This window comes from Miniopterus schreibersii (assembly GCF_964146895.1).
Source record: "Miniopterus schreibersii genome assembly, chromosome: 18".
Classification (NCBI taxonomy): domain Eukaryota; kingdom Metazoa; phylum Chordata; class Mammalia; order Chiroptera; family Miniopteridae; genus Miniopterus; species Miniopterus schreibersii.
Window position 1 is genome coordinate 15,992,158 of NC_138121.1, and position 26,492 is coordinate 16,018,649.

The following is a 26,492-nucleotide window of genomic DNA, read 5'->3' on the forward strand; positions in this document are numbered from 1 at the left end:
TACTATTATAGCTTTTTGTGTCAGCCTTCTTTCAGTTAGCATAATGCATTGTGATACATCTATGTTGTTGCATGTGTCAGTAGTTTATTTCTTTTGTTTACTAAGTAGTAGTTCACTGTATGGGTATACCACAATCTCTTTGTTCATTCATCATTTGAAGGACTTTGGGTTGTTTCCAGTTTTGGAAATTATGAATAAAATCACTATAAACATTAGCCTACAGGTTTTATGTAAACATATGGTTTCATTTCTCTTGGGTAAATACCTAGGAGTAGGATTGCTGGTTTATATGCTAAGTGCATGTTTAACTTTGTAAAAAACTGCCAAACTGTTTTCCAAAGTGGTTGTACCATGCTGCATTCCCTCCAGCAATGTTTGAGAGTTCCAGCTGCTTTGTATCCTTGTCAGCACTTGTTGCTGTGAGTTTTTCCCCCCTTTTTCCATTGTAATAGGTGGGTAATAGTATGTCATTATGGTTTTAATTTGCATTTCCCTAACAACTAATGATGTTGAACATCTTTTATGTGCTTATTTGCCATTTGTAGATCTTCTTTGGTGAAGTGTCTGTTAAAATCTTTTGATTATTTTTTGTATTTGTTGTTTTCTTATTACTGAGTTTTGAGGGTTTTTAAAATGTATTCTGGATATAAGTTCTTTATCAGGTATGCATTTTACAAATACTTTTTCCCCAGACTATGGATTGTCTTGGTGTCTTTGGAAGAACAGGAGCTTTGAGTTTTGATGAAGCTACCAACTACCTTTTAAAATCAATTTCCACAAAAAGGTTATGATAGATTTATCAATCTCAAATTCTGAATCACCATTAAATTTTGAATTTCGCTTTTTAATGTAACCAAACATTTTGTGTCTGGCTTGTGAGCTATACTTTTTTGGGCTATTCATTTTCACTTGTGTGACCAGTGCTAGGGCTGGCCTTTTTTGTTTAAAAAATAAACAAAGCAAATTTGTTTGTTGAGTTACTCCACATAAAGTATTGCACACTGACAATGGTCAGCAAAATTGTACTGGGGAGTCAATGCCAGGTTGTCATCTAGGCTCATGCGCTAGCCAGGTGGCTCCATCCCACACACCAGCATTGTAGGGTGTGATGCAAATTTGTGTCTGAGCAAAATTACAAATCACTGCATTTCCACTAAGATGTAAGCTCTTTGAGGTCAGGGACTGTTTCTGTTTTGTTGCTAGACCTAGATCAGGAACCAATGCTCAGAAAATAATGATAGAATGGCCTTCATGAAGAGTAACGTAAGATGCCCCAAGGTATCCAAGACGCTGGCTGTCAGGTCACCTGAGGACTGAGGCCAACACTGTGAATGTCAAAACTTGCACGTCAAGGGACAGCCCAGGGCCCCATCCTGGGGACCTTACCTGCATCAGATGCACTTTCAGGAGCTTGGAGAGAGAGTCCTAGGGTCCTGGCCTTGATTGGCATTCGTTAGGGAGACCTCAGTTTCCGAGGGAGGAACTTAGGTAAGGACACGCCAGCCCTGAGAACGGCGTGCTGTAAAAGAGAGCAGAATGCCTGTCACCAGGTGACTTGAAACCATTTGTGGAATTCTGCTGTTCCACCTTCTTCTGACTGCCCTGGGCTGCATAACTTCCCCTGGACCCCCCAGCCCCCCAAACGGTGGAGATCAGGCCAAGGTTGAAGTCACTGGCAGAGCTGAAGCCAGGCTGTCTGTGGTGGAGCCCCACTCATCCCCACCCCATCGCCCCACTTTTGTCCTGATACTATTTTGGCTTATGGTGTGCGGTTTCAGTATTTGGGCCAGCTTTTAATCACAACCCAATCCCATCTTTTAAAGGCCGAGTGAGTCCCTCCAAGAGAGGAAACTGCTGAAGAGAAGATTTTCCTCAAACTTTGAGGCCTTCTCTTCCTTCTGAGAGCCTTATTTTAAAGGTAGTTCAAGAGGAAAAAGTGGAAGCTCCAGATTTAGGGCAAATGAAGAGTTTGGGGGGAGGGTGTGCGTGTGTGTGTGGTGGTGAGGGGAGCAGCGGTGGCAGTGGGCCACAGGCAGGGAGGCGGCAGTTCACGCAAAGTGGTCCCAGCTGCCCCTGGTTTATGGGCTAATCCCGGCTCTGCTCCAGCCTGTCATTCAGGGTAAGCTGCTATCATTAGTGGTTAAACATTTCTGAAAGTATTCTCTCTCAACTCGGACCGCATGTCCTTTCGGGGAAGGGAGGGAGGAGCTAGGCGAGTAATGGAACCCACCCTGTTGTCATGCCCAGCTGCTCTGCTGAGGGACAGGAGCCTGGCAACTGGATGTAATCATGGGCTTGTCAGAGCCCGTGTGTGTGTGTGACAGGACTGATGTTGCATTTTCCATGCTGCCCACGCGGCCTGCTGCTCCTTGAGGGACACAGCCCTCCGCCATGGCTTAGAGCACCAAATCAGAGAGGCTTTTTTGTCCTTTTAAGGGAATTCTTGGCTGAAAGAAACCTTCCATTAACCAACTTTATCTCTCTCAAGCTCTCTGCCCTCAACACATATTCACACATTCACCAGGGCTAAAGCCTGAATTTCCCCTGGAACTCGTCTGTTCCCGTTCTGCTTTCGACGAGGAGTTGTGGTGAAATGCTCAGGACTAACATTTCTTCCCATGAAGTGGGGACTCTGAAATATTTTTCTTGACTGAGGTGTGGTTGACAGCTTTTGATTTATGAAATTAGCTTAGGGAAAAATAAGATGGAAAAAGAGAGTCCAAATTAAATCTTTATTTCCATAGCTCAGTTGTGCCCTCTCCATCCATTTCTAACTGCCACGCAGTCTTTAGGTAAGAAGGACTCCAGGGTTTGCTGTGTTTCCTGTTTTGTTTTGTTTTGTTTTTAGTTGTGTAGGCCCAAAAAACCAATTTTTTTTCTTTTAAAAAATTATGTTTTCTTCCTTGCTCAAAAGTATACAAGCTTAATGAAGAAAGCTAGAGAAATTTAGAAAAGCACCAAAGGAAAAGCTAAAGGCATCCACATTTTCAACACCCAAATATAATCACTGTCAACATTTTGGCTTATGCCCATCCCATTGGAAAAATTCATTTCTTGTGCTTGAGAAGGTAGTTAGTGGAGGCACTTATTCCCCTAGGAACCTTCTAGTTTGGTGTGCTGCAGTCTTGTCCCAACACACAGGGCTAGAGGCTGACCAGCAGAGGCATTCTGGTGGGTATAGCACCTCCCAGCCTGGGGAACTTTCTGTTGGAGCTCTTCATCTCGCCATTGGCTAAGTGACTAGTGAAAGAACCACTGGGGAGGGATTCAGCGCAAGTCCAGGCCTCTCGCCCCAGGCTGCAACCAAAGAGCACGGGGCTGTAGACCTTCAAGTACGTGAATTTGAGTCTTTTCTTGATTGCTTGCTTTCTACTGGACTTTTTGGTGTCTGTTTTCTTGTCTGCAAAATGGTCATTGTAATAGTAAGCTACTTCTAGGGTTGCCATGTTACATAAGATAATATTTTTAAAGTGCACAGTACACCATAGGTACCTGGAATATAATGTTGCAGCTCAATGCGTAGTGTATACTTCCATAGTCATCGTTATTACTTTTATTGTTGATAGTGTTCTCTCTGCCTCATGTCATGTGGTCTAGATTATTCTCTGGACCTTTGTTTCTCTGCCTGGAGAGGGGTGGTCTGTTCTTCACTGGATACTACTTAAATCCTCTCACTGTTGTAAAGTAGTATAGAATGACTAAGTAGTAGAATAATCTCCTTTGACAAAACTGCTGAACTGAAGGGCAAGGAGGCTTAGACATTTTCACTGAGTGAACAAAGTCAAGTTACAACAGGAATGTGAGAACACATACTGCCTACTGCCTTGTGGTCTCTCAAGATGCCAGATAGGTTCTCTGTTGTTAGGTCCCACCATTTTCCTTAAGGTGCAGATCTCTTGTGCATTGTTTCTCATTTACTTGAATAGACCATGGAATCATCTTTTCTAGATAGAACACATCAACATATGCATTGGCTGAAGTTGTCCAATGTCCCTTGACTTCTGTTGCTAAGGGAAGCATCTTTCTAACTGTAGAGAAAATGGATTTGCATAAATTTTAGGATCTACCTAACAGGAGAAATATGTCATATGTACCCTGTCTAGTGGCCTAGTGATTCTTGTTTATTTCTTACATTTGAGCCCAATGAAAATAATGTGATGGTCACAGGATATTTTGCCAGTTATTTCAGATGTGGGAAGCAATTCACTCTGGATTTGTTTACTTCGAGTGGAAAAGTTTACCCAAAGTTGCCTTCTGGGCTTTTACCAAGAAGGAAGCTTACCTGGGTCTCTCTGTTTGGAGCCAGCTTCTGTTGAGTCAAAGACTCCAGAGGCTATTGAAGGTTCTTACTTCCAATAAATAGCGAGAGAGGGAATACGGTTACTTAGGTGGGATACCCTTCTTTTTTTCCTCACAGTAACTTATATCTGTCTGCTTTATACTTTGAACCCCCAGGACGCACAGACATTCCAGTGGTTCAGCCAGAACAACCACAGCAACCGGCGACCGAAGCCCTGGTACTAACAACCGCCGTCGCCAGCCCGTCAAGAACCCAAGCCACAGTGGCTTGGCCAATGGCACAGGTGAGTGACAGCCCAGAATGCCAGCCCGGGCTGAATCAGTGGCCTCTAGTCTGTTCTCACATGGAGTGGGGATTCTGTCTATGTCATAATGTAGGGTGGGTGAGAGAAGACCCCAACACTAAGATGAATTTGAATCCATCGGCCTTTCCATTGCCCTGTCTTCCATATCTCTGGTACATTCTGTTAGCGAAGGTTAGTCTCCGTGTCTCTTCTAAAACATTCCTTTGCACAGAAATAAAAAGGACTGATTTTTATATCCATTTCTTATCAACATTGGATTCCATTGGGAGAGGATATCTTGTACATGACATATTTTTTTCTTTCCTTAATTTAAGGAAATGATCAGGGGGAAGGAAAACAGAATTGTTGCTAGGAGCTGAGTTAGAGAAAGTGGCAGCACTGTTGACAGTCGGGAGGCTGACTGAGGCAAAGACACACTGGCACTAGGGGGGGCATTCTCGGGCTGTTCCAGTGAGAGCATTTGTGCCCTTTAAGAATAGACAGTTAGCCCTTCCACATCCACATAGACCGTCTCTGTACTTGGCTCTGCTTCCTTGTAAGTGGGAAGGGAAGGACCTATTTCAAAACAATTCATTTTTTTGTCATGCTCTCCATCAGGTCAGTGTTGGATTGAAATGGAAAAAGGGAAGAAAAACCCCACACGACACTTCATTTTTCTAAGCGTCTTGAAAATTGTCAGATCTTTAGTGCCTGCTTGTCATTTGGTAATTTGTCTTAATTTGGGGCAGTTGGGAAGGGACATGGATGTTGCTTTGATAAATTGTAGGTGTTTAAATTGGTAATGGACACCTGAAATAATTTTGTAGATGCTTGTGGTGGCAGAGGTGTGACTGAAAGACGGGAGGTCTGCAGCAGCATAACTTCTCCACATGAGTGTTGTCATGGTATTGTTAGTGCCCTTCATGTGACAGACTTGAGGAGGAGAAATCAGCTTGGGTTACTCTCAATGACTCAGCTCTCTGGCAGCACCAGATGAGGGCTGCAGGGCCCCTCTGATGGCTCAGGGTGCTTCATACACCGTTCCCTGCCATGGACTGCCGGGTGGAGTGTCCCGTGTCCTGCATGGCTCACTGCATGTTGGGGGCATGACTTTCTCCCTGGAGTTGGGGACCTGCCTGAAGGAAATGAGCTAACTGGCTTGCCCTGGGCCCTGAGGATGAGCTGGAGGTGTCGCAGCCCACTGGCGCTCCCGTACCAACCTGTGTCCAAGTGCTGGAACCATCCAGCAGCAGAGTAGATGGTCCCGTCTGTGTGAAGGTGGTTGCCATGGGCCGTATCATAAAAAATTGTGTGCAGCTCTGTGAGCTCCAGTATACACTCTTCCCTTAGAAAAATAAGTCACTCATTGGGGAGGGCCAGGGAAACTGGCTCGTTGGAACCAGTTGTTTCCTGGAGGCCTTGGCCGTGATACCAACCACTTTGTTCTTCAGGGGATACTGGTTTCCCTCAGCCACCTCTGCTTTTCTTATGAAAACTGTTGGTAAATTGACTTTATATGGTGATGGTCTTTGAGTCACTCTTGACTTTTAAACAGATCTGTATTTCCCTAACATTTATTTTTAGGCACCTTTGCATATTGCCCTTATCTCCAGGAACATTATGTTTCAGCAGACGAGGCAGGTGCCAGCCATGTCTTCAGAAAGCCAAATATCCATAACCCCAAGCTGCCTTGGAAACGTTTTATGGCGGCGTATCTGAATGCCCAAACTGTTCCCAAAGCCCATCTGGGAAGGATAGTTGTTGCATTTAAGGGATTTCTGCCTGTTAAAATGCTAAGGTCTTCTTGGCTTCTGTCTCCTCTCTCCTTTCTGCTGTGATGACAGCTCACCTTTGCCTCCCAGCCAGCCTGGACTCGGGAGGCTCTTTAATGTCTATCCAAGGGGTACAAAGACCTCACCTTTCCTTTGGGGAGCAGGCAGCACAAGAGCAGAAGGCTTTTTGAGGATATGAATGCTCCATCCTTCAACACATTGCTCTTAGAACTGTGAGTACCAGTTCCAGAATGGTGGTGGTCGGGAGCCGTGCCTCCAGGAAATGTTTCCACAGACATCCGAGGTTTAGTTAGCAAGCCCTTTTGGCTGTGCCCTGCAGTTATGCATGAAAAAGGCATTTGGGGGCAAAAATAGAGCTGAGTTCCAGGTGGTTTTTTTGTGTTGTCACAAATGTAAAGTAACCATTTTTTATAAAATGAAAGTGAATGGCAGCCTGTCTGTATAAATATAATTTTTCTAAGTTTTAGAAGTGGAGGAATCGAGAAGTAGACTAATGGTATAGCACTTCATTGAGACTCGTGTGAAATGACTTTCTCATTTTTTATTGAAAACTTTATCCAAAAAAATGACATCTCTCCCTCCTCCCTTAAATGTGATTTCCATGCACATAGGTCGGGAGTCACACTGGCTGCGGTCAGATTCTGATCCATCGTGTGTGGTATGTGCATAAGCCCAGGGACTTTCTAGGCCTCTGTTTTCTCATTAATAAAATTAGGACAAGATATACATATCTCACAGGGTCGTTATAGGGATATATTATATAAAACATGTAGAGTGTCTGGCATGGCACTTGGGACACACTGAGCTCTCAACCAAAGATACTTTTTGTCTTTGTAAATAATTTCATATGGTTATAGTTATGCAGCATGGATAGATTTTCTTTCATTCACTTTGTTATTTTTTTATACCTGCTTCCATGTATGTATCTGGGGTCTTTTTGTTTACCCCCTTTTAGTGGTCTCATACTGTTTCACAGTTAATACACCATAATTCCTTTAACCATTCCTCAATTATAGTGTATTTCCCCGCTGTAAAACAAAATCCTGGTGTAGACATCTTTGCACACAGCTTTGTTTCTTCTTGAATGAAGTACTTGAGTCAAAGGATATGAATTTTAAAAATGAGATTAATATATATTGTCAGATTGCCTTACAAAAGGTTTGAAGCAATTGTACGTCACAGGGCAGTATAAAATTTTCCTCAAGGGGTATGCAAGCTTTATTTTTTCCCGCCACCTTGTAAATACTGGCTCGCCTATTTGCTAACAGGTATTAAGTGCCATCTCATTGTTTAACCTTCTTGCATTTCTTCAATTATTAGTTGTTTGACTGTTTCTTTTCTCGTGTGACTTTTTTCATAGTGTTTGATTATCCTTTGGAGATTTAGAAATTTATAATCCTACTCCAAGGTTCAAGTATTTTTTTATTTTTATTTTTACAAATTGTGGTTCAGTGGTATTAAGTACATGCACAATGTTGGGCAACTACTTCACCATCCATTTCCGGAACTTTTTTATCACCTGAAACCGAAACTCTGTACACTTTAAACAATAACATTCTCCTCTCCTCCTAGCCCTAGCCCAGCTAACCTCTGTTCTAGTTTATGTCTCTATAAATTTGCTTATTCTAGGTGCCTTATATTTTAAGTGGAATGATTTGTCCTTTTGTCTCTAGCTTATTTCACTTAGCATAATGTTTTCAAAATTCATCCATGATGTAGCATGTATCAGAATTTTGTTTCTTTTTAAGACTGAATAATATTCCGTTGCATGTACATACTACATTTTACTTATCCGATATTCACCTGCTGATGGACATTTGGATGGTGTCCGCCTCTTGGCGACTGGGGACAATGCTGCTGTACATGGGCATACAAGTATCTGTTTGAGTCCAGGCTTTCAGCTCTTTTGGCTGAATACCTACCAGTAGAGTTGATGGTCATACAGCAATTCTGTATTTAACTTTTTGAGGTACCCTCAAATATTCCCAGAGCAGCTGCATCATTTTACATTCCCACCAGCAATGAAGGAGGTTTCCAGTTTTCCACCTTGCCAATACTTCTTTTTTCCCATTTTTTTGAGAATAGCTATCTTAATGGGTGTGAAGTATCTAGGTACAAGTTTTATCTGTTTTATTTATGATTATAAGTTTCCCCCTATATCAATATTTTATCCTTTATCTCATTTTTGTGGCTTTTGTAGAAAAAGTTATAATTTTTAAAAAATCATGTCTGAATGTTTTTAATGTTTTTAACTCTACTTTTTGCTTCAGAAGTGAAAAGATTCTTTTCTATAGATGGAATAAATACTTTATTCTGTTTTACCTTTTTTCATCATGTTATGTTAAAAAATAACTATCCCACTGGAATTTATAGTAGTATATCTATCTATACATATATAAATATAATGAGGGCTGGGTTAAATTAACTTTTCTCTATATCAGGGCCCTATTTTCCTATAAACATTAATTAAGTAGTTTTCTTTTCTCACTGTGGTTTTACCGTTTATCACGTAACCACATTCTTATATGCAGTGAGAATTTATTTCTGGATTCTTTACACATTCCATTTATTTTATTTCCAGTTTGGACCAGTGTCATGTGATTTTGATTATTGACGTATTATAGGATGTTTTTCTAATGTCTGGAAGGGCTAGTTTTGCCTTATTACTTTTTCTCCATGATATTCTTTGATAGTTATACATTTTCAAAACAAATTCAGACTTTGAATTCTTAGAAGCGTGGTGGAATTCAAATGGAAATGGCATGAATCTAAATGCTGGCCAGGGAAGGATTGAACTTTCCCATCAGGCAACATGGAATGGCGTTGTCCAGTCTTAAGTTTTTCTTCTCTTTCCCATCTCCTTGTTTTGGTTTACAATAGCTTTGGTTGCTCTTGTAAAGAGCTAAGTGATCAGTTGCATTGGAGGGGCATTGCTTGTTTTCACGGATGAGAGATACTGACTGCTTCACTGCGGAGATGTTACGAGCGATCTTCAGTTTAAAAAGCTTTTGTTGTTGGAGACCGCCTTCTCCTTGCCTGAGTGGGGGCTGAAAAACCGTGCTGCATCATGTGCACCTAAAGATCTTGGCGCACACAGCGAGTTGGCGGCACGTCTAAGATTAAGAAAAAGGATTTCCAATCCCTGATCTTTTTTTGGCTAACTGTGACTAGCGTATTAGAGTCTTAGTCCTGAATGAATATCTGATTCATGAAGTTAGAATGTTTAACCAACACCACAGAGGGAACTTTGTGAAATACCCATCGTTGCACAAACCAGAGGCGATTCAACTGCCATTTTACCTACTTACCCCATTTACCCTCTCTTCTTGGTGCCCAGCTTTTCTTCCCATACAGGAAAGCCATCTAAGTCATTTTCATTTCTTTTACCCCCACTCCCTTCCATGGTGTTCTGGGTTTGAGTTCTGGTTCTGCTACTTTCTGCGACAGCACCTCTCTGAGCCTCAGTTTTGTCTTCAGTAAAACGAGGATAATAACATCTTCATGGGGCTGTTGGGAGGGTAAATGAGCTAAGGAAAGTGAACTTGCTAAAAGCAACACAGGATCCGACTGGGTCTTGGAATGGTAAAAGGACATTAGTGGAAAGGCTGACGAAATCCAAATAGAGCCTGGAGTTAAGTTAATAGTAATGTACTGATGTTAATTTTTTAGCTTTGATGAATGTGCTGTGGTTAAGTAAGGTAGTAATTAGGGGAAACTGGGTGAAGGGCATACTATCTTTGTAACTTTTCTCTAAATCTAAAATTATTCGAAAATGAAAAACTTTAAAAATGAACCTGCATTATAAATGATAGTGTTACCCAAATGTGAGGTGGTTTTATTTCAAATATCTTTTGCTAGATTATTAGGTTTATTGAACAAGTGTTTATTGAACAAATAGTCATTGAATACCGTTTTGCTAAGCCCTATGGACAAGGTAAAGAAGTAGAAAAGTAGTCATCTGCCCTATAATCTGCTTCAGGAAAAGAAGCTGAAAAGACATCATCAGCCAAGTACCAACCAACACAGCAGGTGTCACAGGGGCTTTGTGGCTTAGCTGAGACCACAGGTGCTGTAGGCTTTGCAAAGGAGATCAGTCTGGGCCAAAGTGGTAGGGAGGGCCTTCAGGAGGAGGGCTGAGCTGAGCAAAGACCTGGAGGCAAGAACATAGTAGGTAGAGAATAGAAATAATGAAAAACGAAGGAAATGAATTTGCCCCCATTCTCAAGAAGGGTACTATCTTTTGGGGAACATAAGTTGTACACATCAAATAATTAGGATTTAAAAGAGGATATTGGCTATATTGAATAGAGCTAAAATGTAAAATACAGCAATTCTCTAAGGCCTGATAAAATTGTAAGTTCTTGTCTTTGACAATCCATTTTTTCTCTCTACTTGAAGTCACATCATGGCTCGGTGATGGTGCTCTGTCACTGGTTTACCAGGTCACTCTGGACCAGCAACTTAATTGTCTGAACTTTAGTTTCTTCCGACTATAAGCTGATGGGGCAGACTTACCTCTGAGGTTCTTTCAAGCTCTCATGTTCTAAGAATGTGTGTGTATGTACATACACACATACACAGTCTTTGAGAGCAGAAGAGTATAAACATGGACACACAAAGTCTGTCAGTGCTAGAATATCTGGCTTTCATATTCTATTTCCAAATCTAAACATGAGGTGCAGCACAAAACTCTTAAACAGATGAGCTACTCCAGTGAGTGAAAGGTTCTCGGATAGGTCTGTAGACAGATGCAGTCCTGGTGGGAGCCCTTCTAACTACATTTGCAGCTGCAGGATCCAAATAGTGTTGATTGGAGGGTCTTTTCCATCAGTGCGTTGTGGGGCTCTGCTTTTTTTTTTTTTCCTGGTCAATAATTTTATAATCACTATTTTAATAAGCAGTACATATTTGTTATCAACACTTTAAAAGTATAAAAGCTTAAACTATGTAAAGAAAGTCTTCCTATTCTAGTCCTCCAGCCTCCAGTTCCCTCCTCAGAGGCTGTCACCTTTGTGATTCTTTCCAGGATATTTTTTAAATATACAGGCATATGCATATATACTCTTTAAACACACACATAATATATATGCTGTCTGCACTTTCCCACTTAATAATTATTCAAGAAGTTGTTCTGTAGAACTTGAAGCCAACTTGAGCTTTGCCCCTTCCCTTTCCTGCTAGCCACAGCCAAAGAGGGGGACAATTTTAGTATCAATAAGAACAGTAATCACAACAGGTTGAAATATTTTAATATATTTAAATCTAAGAACCCATAGTGATTTTTAAGCAAAACAAAATTTCTTTTTTTGTTGTTTTTTTTTAAATTTATTTTTTATTTTTTAAGTTGTATTTTTCAATTACAGTTTACATTCAATATTATTTTGTATTAGCTTCAGGTGTACTACATACTGGTTAGATAATAATATACTTTACAGAGCGTTCCCTTCAATATTTCCAGTCAAAATGTCATTGTTTATTTTTGGAGGATATGAGGAAATCAAGTCATTATTTTGAAAACTGGTAAATAGAAGGAAAGACTCAAGCATTTTTCCTGCCTTTTCTTTACAAACTAGACCCCAAGATAGGTGATAAGGCAAAGTTTCTCTTTATAGGCATGATAGAATTAGAATATTACTGTTTTGCAGACTAACCAATTAATGGATTTAGGTAGTAATCATCAGTGGCTGCTAACATGGCAGCAGAGACACAACCAGACATCCCGTTCCTCCTGTACACAAACACTGGATGTATGCAGAAATAAAGAGTATTAGAATGAACTCATCACCTCTCTTCAGCCATTATTCATTCATGGCAATTTTAATTTTATCTACCACCCCTCCCCCACCTCTCTTCATTGCACCCATTCTCACTTCCCCCTACCTTTTAATTATTTCATTTAAATTTTTGATATTGCCCAACTGTGATCCATAGAGGTTCTCACAATTTCTCCTCCTACCAGCAGTATGCGAAAATGTATTTTTCTTATACTGTTGTCAGTGTGTGGTTAAATATTTTACACTTGTCAATCTGAGGTTAAAAGATGGTATTTCATTATAGCCTTAAATGGCATTTCTTGTCTCATAATTGAGGTTCAGCATCTTTTCAGATGTTTAAGGGTAATTTGTATTTCCTTAACTGTGAAGTGTCTCTGCAGATTTTTGGTCTTTTTTGTGTTGATACGTAGAGGTTCGTTGCATATAAAAGAAATTAGCCATTGGTCTGTATTATGAGTTGATATTTTTTCCCAGTTGTCATTTTTCTTTTGATTTTAATTTTGCTTATGGTGTTTTTTGTTTCTGTTTTTGCCATTTAGATTTTTAAAACATTTTAATCATCAGTTTTTTATGACTTCTAGATTTTGTGTGATATTTCAGAAATCCTTTTCACTTTGAGATTATAAAAATATAAAGTGTTGTAGCTTTATAACATGTGTTAATACTTCAGAGATCTAACCCCCATTCCCACTGTTACGCATACACACAACACTTTGTCTTTAGAACTTCCATGGCTATTCTTCTGTGTTTAGTTGTCCTTATAATTTTTAGAATGAATTTATTTAGTTCTCAAAAATGTCATGATGGTTTTTTGATTGGAATTGAGTAAAATTTATAGATTTGCATGAAGAGAATTGCCACCTGTTGTGTTTTACTAACTCATCTGAGATAGAATAGAAATATTTCTTGCATTTATGTTGGGGAAACATCAGTTGAACAAGATGTAGTTATTTATTAAACAACGAATTCAGTCATTATATCATTTCCTGGGGAGAAAGCAAGTAAATTAATTGTAGTAGTCCCTAGGCTCTTATCCATTGGTTAAGGCCAAGCTTGGCATCACATCATGTGAAAACATTTTAGTTTCAGCCGACCTCCAGTTTCGTGTTAGCCAATAGGGCCATGTGGTTGCTTCTGTGTTTAGTTTTCCTTATCATTTTTAGGGCCATGTGGTTGCTTCGGGGTTATTGCAACCTTGAGTGGCATTAGGGGATATACAGAGAGGGGGAAGTAGAGGGTAATGAGTGAGTGGTTCAGGCTCAGACAGCAGGGGTGCCTTGTGACCTTGGCAGGTTATTTAATTTCTTTGGGCCTCAGTGTCCTCAACTGTAAAGTGAGGGGATGTTAATTGTACCTAACTCATGGGGTTGTATGTAAATGAGAGAATTCAAAATGCTTTTGCACTTTGCCTGGTACATGCCAGTGTCCTATAAATGTTAACTAATATCATTTATTGGAAATGTGACTCCACTGGTCTGATGGTATCTGATTCATTATACTCAGTTCCAAGTGTCATTATTCAGCAAAGGCAGTAGAAAAAGATCTCTACAAGCGGGGTGGTAAGAAGAGGGTGGTAAGAAGAGGGTAGGCTAGAGACATTAAAGAAACTGTGGGCCTTTTTACTGGAAAAGAGAAGGCGAATGAGGAAAAGGTGCCCAGGGACTAAGACCAGCTAGTGAAATTCAGCTTAACGCGAGAAAAAACTTTCTGTCAGCTACATTTGTTCAGCAATGGAAAGACTCTGCAGTGAGCTGTCTGTCAGAAGAAATGTTCACGAGGAGTCTGGGTAGCCATTTGCTAAAGAAACTGCAAAAAGAATTCCTGAATTAAGACAATGAGGCTAAATGACAAACAACTAAGGCGTTTCCCTACAATATCTTAGTATAAGTGTACCCAAATGCAATCTCATATATAGAAAATTCTCTGCATAGGGCTTATTCATTTTCAAAGAATTCTAATTCTTTGAAACCTTTTGATCCTTTTTTGAATGCGAGTGCCGTGGGGTCCTTGTCAACGTCCGTGACCATCAAAGAAATGAAGATACGGAGAAATAAGGAGACTCGGGAACAGCTTGTTTCACTCCATTTCCTCGTCTCTTTTTACCTTGGAGACAAGTCTCGCTCATATCTTTGGAGCCCCATCCCTTTCATCTAGAGTATTAGTCCTTGCTCTCCCTACTCTGAGCGTGAGTCTTTAAAAGAAAAAACACATTCTTAGAAGTCTTCTGCCTCTTCGTGTGTGTGGAGCTTTTTGAAGGAAGGTGCTGTTTGCATCCAGCAGACAAATGACAAGTTTAAACAAAAGTGTATGCCCTATAAGCTTGGCCTTGCTCCATTGAGCATCAGTGCACTTCCCTTATCTTTCCTGCTGCTCTCTTATTTCCATAAGTATAAACATGGCATGTTGGAAGAATTTAATAAACTTATATAAGAAGGAATATTTAATAACCTATTTACTTAAGATCCATCTCTCGATTTTCTTCTGGCAGGCCATTACTGACTTTCCTTAATTTCCAAACTTATGTCCTGTAAAAGTTTTTTGCTGTCACTGGATACACGCATGGTCACGTTGTAGGTACTGTTATCACATCGGGGAAAACCTAATAAATGTGAACACAAGTCTTAGTTGATGAAATCTAAAATATGATTTCTATATTTTTAGTGAATGATGAACCTGCTGGAGCCACTGATCCTGAAGAACCTTCTGTAGTTGGTGTGACACCCCCACCTGCTGCCGTATCGAGTGTTACCCCGAACCCCACCACGGCATCTCTCCCTGCTCCGGCCACGCCACCTGAAGGAGAGGAGCCCAGCACTTCGGGCACACAGCAGCTCCCGGTGGCTGCCCAGGCCCCCGATGCTCTGCCTGCTGGGTGAGTAGCCTTCTGTCCTACAACAGTGCTTTCCACCCGTCCAAAGACCGAGGCCCCTTCACCAGGGCAGAAACAACATGGTTATTTATTACCTAGCGGCTAGGAGTCTCTGGGAGGCTCTGTGCTCAGGACTGAGGGAGGTGTGGAAGAACTGCTTGTTCTGCATAAATCTTCAAGAGAATCTAAATCATGTGGGGCAGAATCAATGCTACTTTATACTGTGACCAGAAATGAACAGCTTGGCCCCAAGAGTGTGGCTTTTATAGAACAAGAAGCTTATTTTGCCTTCCGAAATCACTGGAGGGTGTTCGCCGAGATCCTGCCTAGGAAACAGCTTTTCTCTCTTGAATTCTATCTTAACGGCCCATGGAGGACTTCAGACTCTGAATATTAGTGTATGTTATCTCCGTAACTGGTGCTGGTATTAACATGGGCTGCTAGTTTCCTTGCCCTCTTTCAGTTCAGAATTAAATCTGATGGTAAAGACCTTGGATGCTGAGAAGATGACCCTAGTAAGCCAAAAGGAAGTTCAATTTTGGCTATATAGTGAGTGGAGATTAAAAGCATAGACCCAGGAATCAAATCTGCCTGGGTTTGAATCCCCACTTGACCCTATTTGACCTTGCCTGAGTGGCTGAGTGGGTAAGGTGGAGATAAATAATCATGCATATCTCCCCAGGAGGTTAGGAGGCTCAAATAAGACTGTGTATGTGAAGCACTCACCCAGTGGTAGGCATTGCACCTGGTGAGTGATGTATTTGAAGGGGTTGTGAATGGTTCTGAACTGGGAAATGAAGGGTCCCGCTGTCCATCATGGTTATCAGTTTGTTACTGAGGAAACCAATGTCCATGTTGCCGCGGTCACCATGGTCTGGCTGGTGGTGGTGGTGGTGTGTTGGGGGGGTCCTCTGAGCCCTATAACTCATAAAGGCAAAGGGAAAGGTAGACGGTTTCTTGCTTGGTGTATAATATGCTGTATTGTTCTTAAGCTACTTTTGAAAAACCCAATTGTTAAAACAAAAACCCTAAATCTGCAGGCACATGAGATTTTTACTACATACATGTTGCACCCTTACCATTTGGCACACTGCCTGACGCATATTTCATGATAAAGTGTGATGAACAAATGGAAAATATTGCAAACGGTTCTTAATACCTCAAGCCTGGAGCGAACTGGGGGTGCGGAGAGGTGGCTCTGAGAAGTTTCTTTGTGAAGTTTTTGATTTCGTGGAAAGATGAGTAACCAGTTGCTGTGTCCAAGTCCTCCCTACTGAGATTTCTTTTCTCTCTTGTATGTGGTAAAGACTACTCGGAGGACCTTCGTTTGGTTTATAATTTCTAATCTGTATATAATTTGGGGGGAACAGAGCAGAATCATTTTGGCAGAAAGGAGAGAAAATGGTGCGGTCTGTGTCCCCTGTGAGCTGTTTGTTTTCTTTCCGCTGAGCAAATGCCTGGAAGGCCGGCTTCACTCCTGTGTCAGTCACAGGCAATTAGGGCTAATGGCTCAACGTGTCTTTATGTAGGGCGTGTGTGAGGGTTACTGTTTTCTGGGATTGGGCTCTTCCTGTTTCCAGGCAGCTGGAAAACTCCAGACTCTGAAAACGCTCTTTATTCTAAGTTTGGCCGATGGAGTGGCCCAGGGAAGTGATTCTCCTCCCTCACCCCGCCAGAGGCTGCAGCACTTTCCTGAGGTAGAGTTTGGGCAGCATCTTTTCCTTAGAGTGTTTAGAACATGACAAGGTCTGTGTGTGGCTCTGGCGAGGCCGCTGCCTACTTTAACACGTGTGCCCGTCCAGAGAAGGGCATTGGGACCCAGTTTTCCAACCTGAGGTCCCCATCCCTAAGACCTCAGGGAGCCCCGGAGATCCTGAGCTGCCTACCTGGAGGATACCACCAGCGCTGCTGAGTGCAGGGCAGTGAGAGAGGCAGGCTTGCAGTTCTCTGTTCTGTCAAAGCCAGAGAGGGCACATGCTCTACAGTGACCCTTGCGATTCATAGACCTACGCTCCCCACCAGCTCATTTACAAGTTTAGGGGATCCAGATGAGTTGGGTTATTCCTTTACTCCTGTGATCATGGCTTTAGGAGTCCGGGGACCGAGTTGAACCATTTTAAATAAAACTCTGAGCCTGATATTTCACCACATTCTAAGCTGCATCGGCTTAAGGAGGTGATTTTCAACCTCTATGCCGCAGACATTTTTTTTTGGTTCATAGTTTTATTATTTTATTTATTCATTTTTTAATTGATTTTAGAGAGAGGGGGAGGGGGAGGGAGAGAGAAACATCGATTTATTGTTCCACTTATTTATGCATTTATTGGTTGATTCTTGTATGTGACCTGACTGGGGATCAAACCTGCAACCTTGGCATGTTGGGACGATGCTCTAACCAACTGAGCTACCTGGACAGGGAAGAATTTTTAAAACATGTAATACCTGACTATTTAGTCAGAGGCACTGGCCTCTTTTCCCTTAGATTGGCATTAAAAATGACAGCAACCAACACAACAATAGCCATCTGGTGTGAGTGAATCAAAATTATACTTTTTTTTTGAAATGTCAGATTGGCAAAAAGTATATTTTTTGGTGTGCTGCAGAATTTTAGTAATTAGTTTACATGTGCCCTGAGATGAAAAAGGTTGAAAATCGCTGTCTTAGGGATAAATTCTCAAATTTTTAATGAGGCCTAAAAAGCCCTGCAGGAAAGGACCCCTCAAGCCTTCATTCATAATAATTTATTTCACTTGGACAAATGTACCACTCTTTCTCTGTATTTGGGACCCTCAGCCATGCTGGTTGCTGTTTCTGAAACCTTAATTCCTATCCATTTTCAGTACCAGCACTTCCTCTGGGAATTCTTCCTTGATCCCTGGCAGACAAGGTCAAACCGTCCTGAGTGCTGTAATTCTGCTCACACGTGTAATTGCTTGTTTCACGTCTCTCTGCCCTGCTGGGCTGTAAACGCCAAGATGGCAGGGAGCCTGGCACAAAGTAGGCCCCCAGGACATATTTGTAAAGAATAAATTTAAACACCGTCTTTTTCCCCTCTCCAGTTGGATGAATGTTTTCTGCTTCTTCGATACCTCAAATACAGAGCAAGTGGGACAGGAGTATTGCAATTTCTTCCCAAGAGCAAGAGCTTAAGGCATCATGCACTGGGTCGACTGGCTTTGGGTTTAACTGTGCGTCGCTCACCAGGTGTTCTTCCCTGCTCAGGAGGGGGCTTCCTGCCCTGGGAGGTACCGTGGAACATGTCTCCTCTTTGCTGAGGCATTCCTGAGTTACCTAGAGTGCTTTTTCAAGGCATCCAGCTGACTTTGTCTCTTTCCAACTTGACCTTCTCAAGTCCTGCAGTCTCCTTCACTGAGCAATCGAGCAAGGTTCACTTGGGGATCCCAAGGGCTTATTTTTCTAGTTGCTGTGTTGCTTTCTGCAGTTTGCAGCAGATGAGGCGGGTCATAAAGAGGCACACATCTGTATGATTTTTGGCTTGTTTGTTTGTTTTTAATCCTCACCTGAAGACATGCATAGAGAGAGGGAAAGACAGAGAGAAATGTCAGTGTGAGGGAGAAACATCGATCACTTGCTCCTGTACACTCCCCAACTGGGGATCAAACCCGAAACCCTGGCATGTGCCCTGACCAGGAATCAAACCAGCAACCTTTTGGTGCACTGGACGACACAGTCTGCCACCTGCACCACTCTGGCCGGGCTGTATCTATGTTTTAAGGAGTGAAGGCTACCTAAGACTGGGCTGCATAAGCCCAAATAGAACACCTCTAATCCCGTTTCTCCCTGTCTCCAAACTCTCCAGCTTTGTGTACTTTTAAATTTAATTAGCATGAAAGAAGCCAACTGGAAGGGTGTCTTCGTTTTCAGCTTGCAAATGTCCATTCATGGAGGGCCGCCAGGAAGGCTCAGGAGACATGGTGAGATAGTGGTCCAGGCAGCGGGCAATGGGGAGCGAGGCCACTTTGATCAGTTGGCCCTGCATCTGGTTTTTATCAGCACCGAGCCCACTTTGGGGACTGAATGCTCATTAACAGACCCTCTGTACATGGCTTAGATAAACTCCAAGCGCGTCCCAGGCTTTGCAGCTCGCGCAGTGCCTCGCACACAGAGGCACATTATTTCACCCTGGCAGCCCGAGCTCTGCTGTGGTTTCTTATATAAGGGAGGCCCTTGTGTTTGGACGGCCGGTTTACCTCAGCACTGCCATTTCACACATCCCTTTGCTCCCGCAGTCATTGGCTGCCTGTCCCTTTCCTGCCTCAGAGTGGAATTAATTGAAGAGGGAGGGGTGTTTTCTAGAGTTTTTAGATGTGCCACCTCCCCTGCCACCACACCCAGTTATGGAGACCCAGAGGCCCTTTCTCCGGTGGTCTCTGAGGCACGATCAAGGATGACAACCTTGTAAGAGTTCATCGATGTCTTGTTTGTAGAGACGCTTGAAGAGACCTTGGAATGTGGAGCTTCTCTGCTAAGTTAGAAACCAGCCGCTGCCATTGATTTTCATTCCAAACTCAATTTTGACACTAGCCAAAGATACTTACCCGAGGAGTTTTAGACAGTGCTTCTCAAACGATCTGTGAAGACCAGTCCTTTTTTTTTTCCTTTCTCCCCCCCACCAGTCGTTACAAATCCTTATTTCTGTTCTCTATTTAGTGAGACACGTTTCGATGTGGCAACGTCAAATTGGCACGAAAGCTTCTAAATGCTTAGAAACTTCTGTACTTTTCTTGTGGCTGAACAGTAACCGTTTGGGCTGCGGACCGTACTTTGAGTAGCACCATTTAAAAGGATTATACTGGGAGAATCTGCCTTTTTGCTGAATATGGTTTAGTTTTTTACTTACATGCTTAGGTAATACCCAGTATTACGTGTTCCTGACTTCCTCCTCATCATCTCAGAGCAAAAGCGGTTTCCAAAGATCCCGCTGTTGGGGCTGGCCCAGGAGACGCCCTCTCCTTCCTATATGTGTGCACTCGTGTGCCAGTGATCACTGTGTCCATCGCTGTGCCTCTAGCTCCGAGCGTAGCGCTTGGCTTCTAGGGAGAAGGAGTGGGAAGTGTTTGTTGAGTGACATGATTTCATTCTAGGTAGCCCTTGAAAATTTTTTGGGGGGGCGGGGGAATAGGAGAAGAAATAATAAGGACAAAAACTACAAACACCCAGATCTAACCATCAGTGCCTCTCATGCACCTTGTGTACATTAGTAACAGCCAGCACCCATTAAGTGTTCCCAGTGTGTGGGGGGCCCTAAGTTTCGTACGTGGGTTATTTCACACGGTCTTCACCACATTCTGATGTTGCAAAGTAGCTACTTTTATGCTCATTTTGCAAATGAGAAAACCTTAAGCCACTTGCCTCACGTACATACACACACACATTTACACACATCTACCCAAATTTGATAATCTTACAGTATATGCTTTGAAATTTTGTTTGTTTATTGTAAAATATCTTAAGCATACAGGTAAAATGGATGGCACTTTAGATTTAATGAAAAAGTATATTTATATAATTTTAAAATAATTTTGATTATCTCATGAATGCTATTTTTTATTTGCTTTTTCCACTCAATACATCGTAAACATCTGAACAAGTTAATATTATCTACAATGTTATTTTAAATGACTGAATACTCATTATAGAAATAACATCGCATATTTTACTAATCCTCCATTTGGGGGCATTTAGGTTGTTTCCAGATTTTCTGTAACATTCTGCAACGTACTGTAACAGATAGCTAAATCTTTGACACATAATTATTTCCTTAGGGTGTGAAGCAGAGTTGCTGAGTTAAAGGGTATTAACGTAGGAAAGGGGTTTTGACCACATTGCTGAATTGTCCTTTGGAAAGAGTGTACCCATTTTTTGCTCCCACCAACTTTTTTTTTTTTTTTTAAAGAGTGACTATTTCCCTGCATTGCCAGGTTTATCTGCAAAATCTTATATGTGCAAAATGTTAAAAAATTTTTTTTACTTTTTTATTGAATTTATTGAGGTAACATTGGTAAATAAAATTATATAGGTTTCAGGTGTTTAATTCTAGGATACATCACCTGTATATTGTACTGTGTGCTCACCACCCCAAATCAAGTCTCTGTCCATCACCATTTATCCCCCCTTTACCCTCTTCTACCTCCCCCTACCTCTCTTTCCCTCTGGTAATCACCGTACTGTTGTCTGTCTCTGAGTTTTTTTTGTTTTGTTTTGTTGCTTAATCCCTTTACCTTTTTCACCCACTCCAACAAGCCCCCTCCCTCCCCTCTGACAGCTGTCAGTTTGTTTTCTATCTGTGAATCTGTTTCTATTTTGCTAGTTTATTTTGTTCATTAGATTCCACATATGACTGAAATCATATGGTACTTAGCATAATGCTCTCCAGGTCCATCCATGCTGTTGCAAAGGGTAAGATTTCCTTTTATTTTACGGCCAAGTAGTATTTTGTGTAAACGTCCCACAGCTTTTTTATCCGCTCATCTGCCGATGGGCACTTGGGCTGCTTCCAAATCTTGGCTATTGCAAATAACGCTGCAGCGAACACTGGGTGCATAGATTCTTTGGAATCAGAGTTTCGGGTTTCTTCAGATATATTCCTAGAAGTGGAATCGCTGGGTCGTAAAAAAAATCTTTTTTTATAATACTATCTCCAGGAATTGTCTTGCCTCTCTGCGAAAGCATATCTTTTAATGTTGCCAACTTCCATTGAAGAGCTTTGGAGACTTTTCCACGCCAAAGAAAACGGGATGGTTGAAGGAGAAGAAAACAGAATTAATGCAGAAGCCTCCTGTGCTTAAAGGACATAAAGTGCTGGTTGTTGATCGTTTTTTAAAAAGGGGTTAGTGTGCTAAGATTTGAAGAGAAGCTCAGTATTTCAAGAAAGGTTCCCGGGGGAAGGGCCGAGTTGAACACATTTCCTACCCAGTTTGCAAAGGACCTACTGAAGCAATGAAAACAGTGAGCAGGAAGTGTGTTCCATTGCACACAGATTTCTGACTCATAAAACAGTCTGAAAACGTCCCTGCAGAGGAAAGAAATAGTATGGTTCACCCAGGAAGTGGCCAGAGCTTGGGGAACAGGGTTTGGCTCAGAGTCATTTGATAGCAGCATAAAGTAACAAAATGTGAATTCCATTTGGTTCTTGCCCTCGGGGAACTGAGCTTCTACATAGGGGCCTTTAGGAATACTTGAGTACTCTCAGTGCATCTTTCTGAAATTTAGTTTTTGTCTAAGTAACCAGCCAGGCCTCTTTTTTTGGAGGCGGGGGAGGGGTGCATAGGGGTTTTGACTGTTTTCAAATGGAGACAATATTTTTTGAATGAGGGTCAAGTTTTCTAATGCCCAGTAAGCAAATTAATAAATAATGTAAGTAAATAATGCTCTTACGGAGACTGAATTTTTTTTCGAATTACATGAGAAATCTTATTTAGAAAGTTACAGAGGTAATAGAAGGTACTTCGCCTGGGGGAAGGAGAAGGGGAAGGGAAAGGTGCAGGTGGGTTCCCTAAAGGGACAGCTGCCCAGAGATGGAATTTTTGATATGTAAATTTGTAAGGGCAATTTAAATAACCGGCTCTAATACTGACCTGCACCCTTCACCCAGCTTTAATCCTTTCCCAACTTAATCCTGTACTTGGTGAAACTGATTCTATTCAGACATAGGGGAATCTCTTCAAGAAGTGTGTTGATCAGGATCATTGAATCCAAACTGTAATGGCAGGTCACTGAGAATTAATTTCTTGAAGACCTTTTAGGAAATCTTCCACAGGAAAATGTGGTTCAAGGTGACCAGATAGTTTCCTTTCAGGAAAACATAGGAGAGAAATGATTGCATGTCATCCCAATAATGGAATTGAGATTTTTAGCCTTTACTGTTTTAATGATGACGGTGGTGAGGGGATTGGGGCATGCACATGGAGTATACACAACTGAATAAAGGGCAGTTAAAATCCATAGGAGCAAAGATAATTTAGGTTTAAAAAAGTACCTAAGATTAATTGAATTTGGAGACTACTTTTAAGTACTTTCAGATACAAAGACCCTGTGTAGTCTGTGGTCCAACTGAATGTTACACATTGAAGGCCAAGGAGCAATATGTTGGGAAGGGACCTGAATCAAGCTTGATGCTTTGAACACTGTTTCTGAGAGCATCAAAGAAAGCTATTCAGTGGGACAGGACATGACCCACGTGACCAGGATGCAGTATTGAGACCCGTGGGTAGTTTGATTGAAAAGCCTTTTAATCTCAGTGGGGAGAAAGATGCTTATAAGGGGCAGAAACCTAACCCCTGACAGGGATGTACAGATGAAAGGTCGCTGCTAGTCGCACTTTCTTGGCATGGGGAGACCAAACCAAGACAGTCAGAAGGCTTGATCTATGTGGGTCAGCAGTTACTGAGGAGAAATGAGAATCAGGAGGCTCGTTTGATTGACAATAGAATTGACCGACTGTGCCACATGAATGAAGGGAGGAGTTTTGTATGAATTCTGAGGAGCCGTGCAGGTAAGGGAGGAGTTGAGAGTTCTCTAAGAAAAGCAGCTAGGCCAGGTCATGGATCAAGGAGGACCCACATGGACATTTAATCCGAGCAGGAGTCCAATTTTTAAAAGGAAAAACATGGATATCAAAAAGGTAATGGAAGAAAGGTCTTATTTCTCTGGTAACTATTTTTCTAGCTAAGCCAGTTGAGAGGGTTCATAGAAGGACACTGAGATTGGCTGGACAATAGCAGTCCCTGAAAGGGAGACTTTCATTTCTAGGATCAGCTGGGATCAAAGATGGGACGGACAGATCTTGTCTGGGCTTGGAAAGAGCTGCTGTAACTCTTGAGTATAAGCAAAGAGGATTCACACTGATTTCCTTTCTGGCAGTATGTGGGAACTTGCTGTGCCAATTAAAGGCATTTACTTCATGGGATTTCAAGTATTACACCATCTTCAAATTAAAATATTAGCCAAAGTACAACAAAACCAAAGTTTTCTCCTTGCATCAAATGAAATATAAAAGAAGCCAAAAGTAGAGTCTACTTATCAGATGAAAGTTGTAACGAAAAAATTGTTGGGATAAAGAAAAAGATCTTTTAGTGCCTTTTATCTCCAATTGCTACAATAAATATTCTGTCTTTACAAAAGGGGGAGCCCCATCTACATATTATGGACAGTTTTCCAAATAGTGATTGCAAAATGTGCAAACTAATTTTGTTGGTGCTTTTGTGCCACAAAATTGCCAAGGAAAGGAAGGAGGTAGCTAACTAATTTCCAAATTCAGATGAATAAAGGGTATCAGATTTGCTCCTCAATCACGGAGCAGGCAGGAGGAGTTTGGAGAGCCGGTGTGAAGCCACAGTATGTTATCAGCCTACCTTTCCTGCCCACAGGTCCCTTCCAGATCTCCACAGATGGGACAACAGCCTCTTGAGCTGGCCGTATTTGTTACTCTTTCGTCTTTAATTTAGTGGGACAGCCACAGGGATATCTTTAACTTTACCCAGTATGCATTTTCATCTGGTCACTTCTGCCCTTTTAATAAAATGTGAATGAAGTGCGAGGATCTTCCTTTTGCAGTGGGAGGAACCAAGGCACCTGGGTCAAGTCACCACTATCCACTTCAGCCAGAGCCTTGAGCACTAATACCCAGGAGAGAAAATGCTCTCAAGCGCAGTTCTGATTATCCTCAGCCCAGCAGTTGGTCCCTTCTGGGGGGTGGGAGTGTGGAACCCCAGACCCTCACTGCTCCCAGGCTAATGCTACCAGTGGTGCAAAATGTGCCGCCTCTTCCGGTAGGTCATATCTGAGCAGAGGGTTGTGATGAAAACAGAGGCTGAAAATGCGCACAGTGGACCCATTATAATTCCTCCCCAGTCCTCTTGATTCTACAGGGCTCCCTACCTAGACTCCAGTGCCAGGGGATCGGGAAAGCACCTGGCACCTGTCTGCTGTGTAGTAGGTTCCCTGTAAATTCCAATTCACCTTCCCTTTCTTCCTGTCAGTGTGATGTGGTGGTAAAACCCATGGGCTAGATAGTCAGCTGAGTTTGAATGCCATGTAAGTTACTGAGCTTTTCTGAGCCTTAGTTTCCTCAATGGTGATGGCATTTTCCACCTTAAAGAATGGAGGTAAGGACTGCAGGAGGTAAAACATGAGCCTGTGGCTCATTGTAGATGCTCAGTGGGTGATGGTGCCCCTCTTCCCTTCCTTGCCTTAAAGACCTCACGTGTATCTGACCTAGTCTCAGAGGGGCTGATCCGTGCAGCCACCCTGGTTTAAATGAAAAGCGGTGGTGAATGAAGCTAACATCCACCAGAGCAGACACACCAGGCTTCATAAGAGAAGCTAGGACACTCGTTTCAGTGCACAATCATCTCTGCTGTAACACGTGTTCCTAAAAAGCACCATGCTGTGCAGAATCACACAAAAACCACAGGATTTATGGGGAAAAATGGGTTAGGGGCATAACACTCAAAAATTTGTCAGTGACACACACACAAAACAGGAACCTAATGATGGCAGTGCATGTTAAATGGTTGAGATGCATAACACTACAATAAGCATGGCACGTTTCCATGAGAAGGCCCGAGGTTTGCTTGTGGAAGCAGGTGTGGAAGGGTTGGAGTTTGTGTGTCGTCCTGAAGTTGTGCAAGGAACGTTATCTGAAATCAGATGGGAGTTATCATGCCAGATGTGTGTGGTGTATAAGGTGGTAAACTGAGGTAACTGGTAGATGTGTGGGTTTTATATGCCTACGTGACTGGGTTCAGCTGGAGGAAGTCTTCTATGTTCATCTCGTGTTTCTCAAAGGCAAAACCATAGGTAGGCAAACACAAAATCAGCATTATGCTCAAATTGTTCCCCCTTGTATCAGCCACATTGGATTAGATCTGCATTTTCAAAACAAGTGTTTCAGCAGAACTGACTGTACCAGCTTCCTGAAAAAGGACACCTTCCCCCAGGCAGTACCCTAAGGAGAAATATGTAAAATCAATGTAAAACATAAAAACTAACGGGATCATTAACATCTTTTATAAAGTGGTAATCATTTTATAAATATAAAAATTTGAATTCTTTATATATCGGTTACTGTATCCTGGGTAAGTGGACCTATGGGAATAATTGGTAGTAGGGGGATGGGTGGTCCTTGGCTGTGTTTTGTAGTGATTTTGCTTGTGGATTATCTCTTTACATCATCTGCTACCTTGTCGTTCCTCCATTAGCACAGATGAAACACCCTAAGCACCCCAATCGCATATTAACTAACACACAGACTTAAGGGTAGAGCAATAAATAAATAACATGGGTATAGCACAGTCAGTAAATTATAGTGTGCTGTGTTCCTTTGAGTCACCTGGATCTCATTTAAAGACCCTCTGTAAATGAATCCTGTATCTAAAAAACATGTGATTATGAACATGTATAATGCTAGGAGAACAGTGGGAATCATATAAATTGTTACTTTAAGATGTAG

At 41.9% G+C, this 26,492-nt stretch overlaps 1 protein-coding gene across 4 annotated transcripts in view; it reads left to right on the plus strand.

Moving 5' to 3' along the window:
* Positions 1 to 26,492, plus strand: part of WWP2 (WW domain containing E3 ubiquitin protein ligase 2) — a 108,381-nt gene that overhangs the window by 54,512 nt on the left and 27,377 nt on the right. For all 4 annotated transcript variants that reach the window (XM_081118394.1, XM_081118395.1, XM_081118396.1 and 1 more), the window contains exons 7-8: positions 4,456 to 4,583; positions 14,812 to 15,022. In XM_081118394.1, coding sequence (XP_080974520.1) covers positions 4,456 to 4,583; positions 14,812 to 15,022 — 339 coding nt within the window. The remainder of the gene's footprint in view (positions 1 to 4,455; positions 4,584 to 14,811; positions 15,023 to 26,492) is intronic.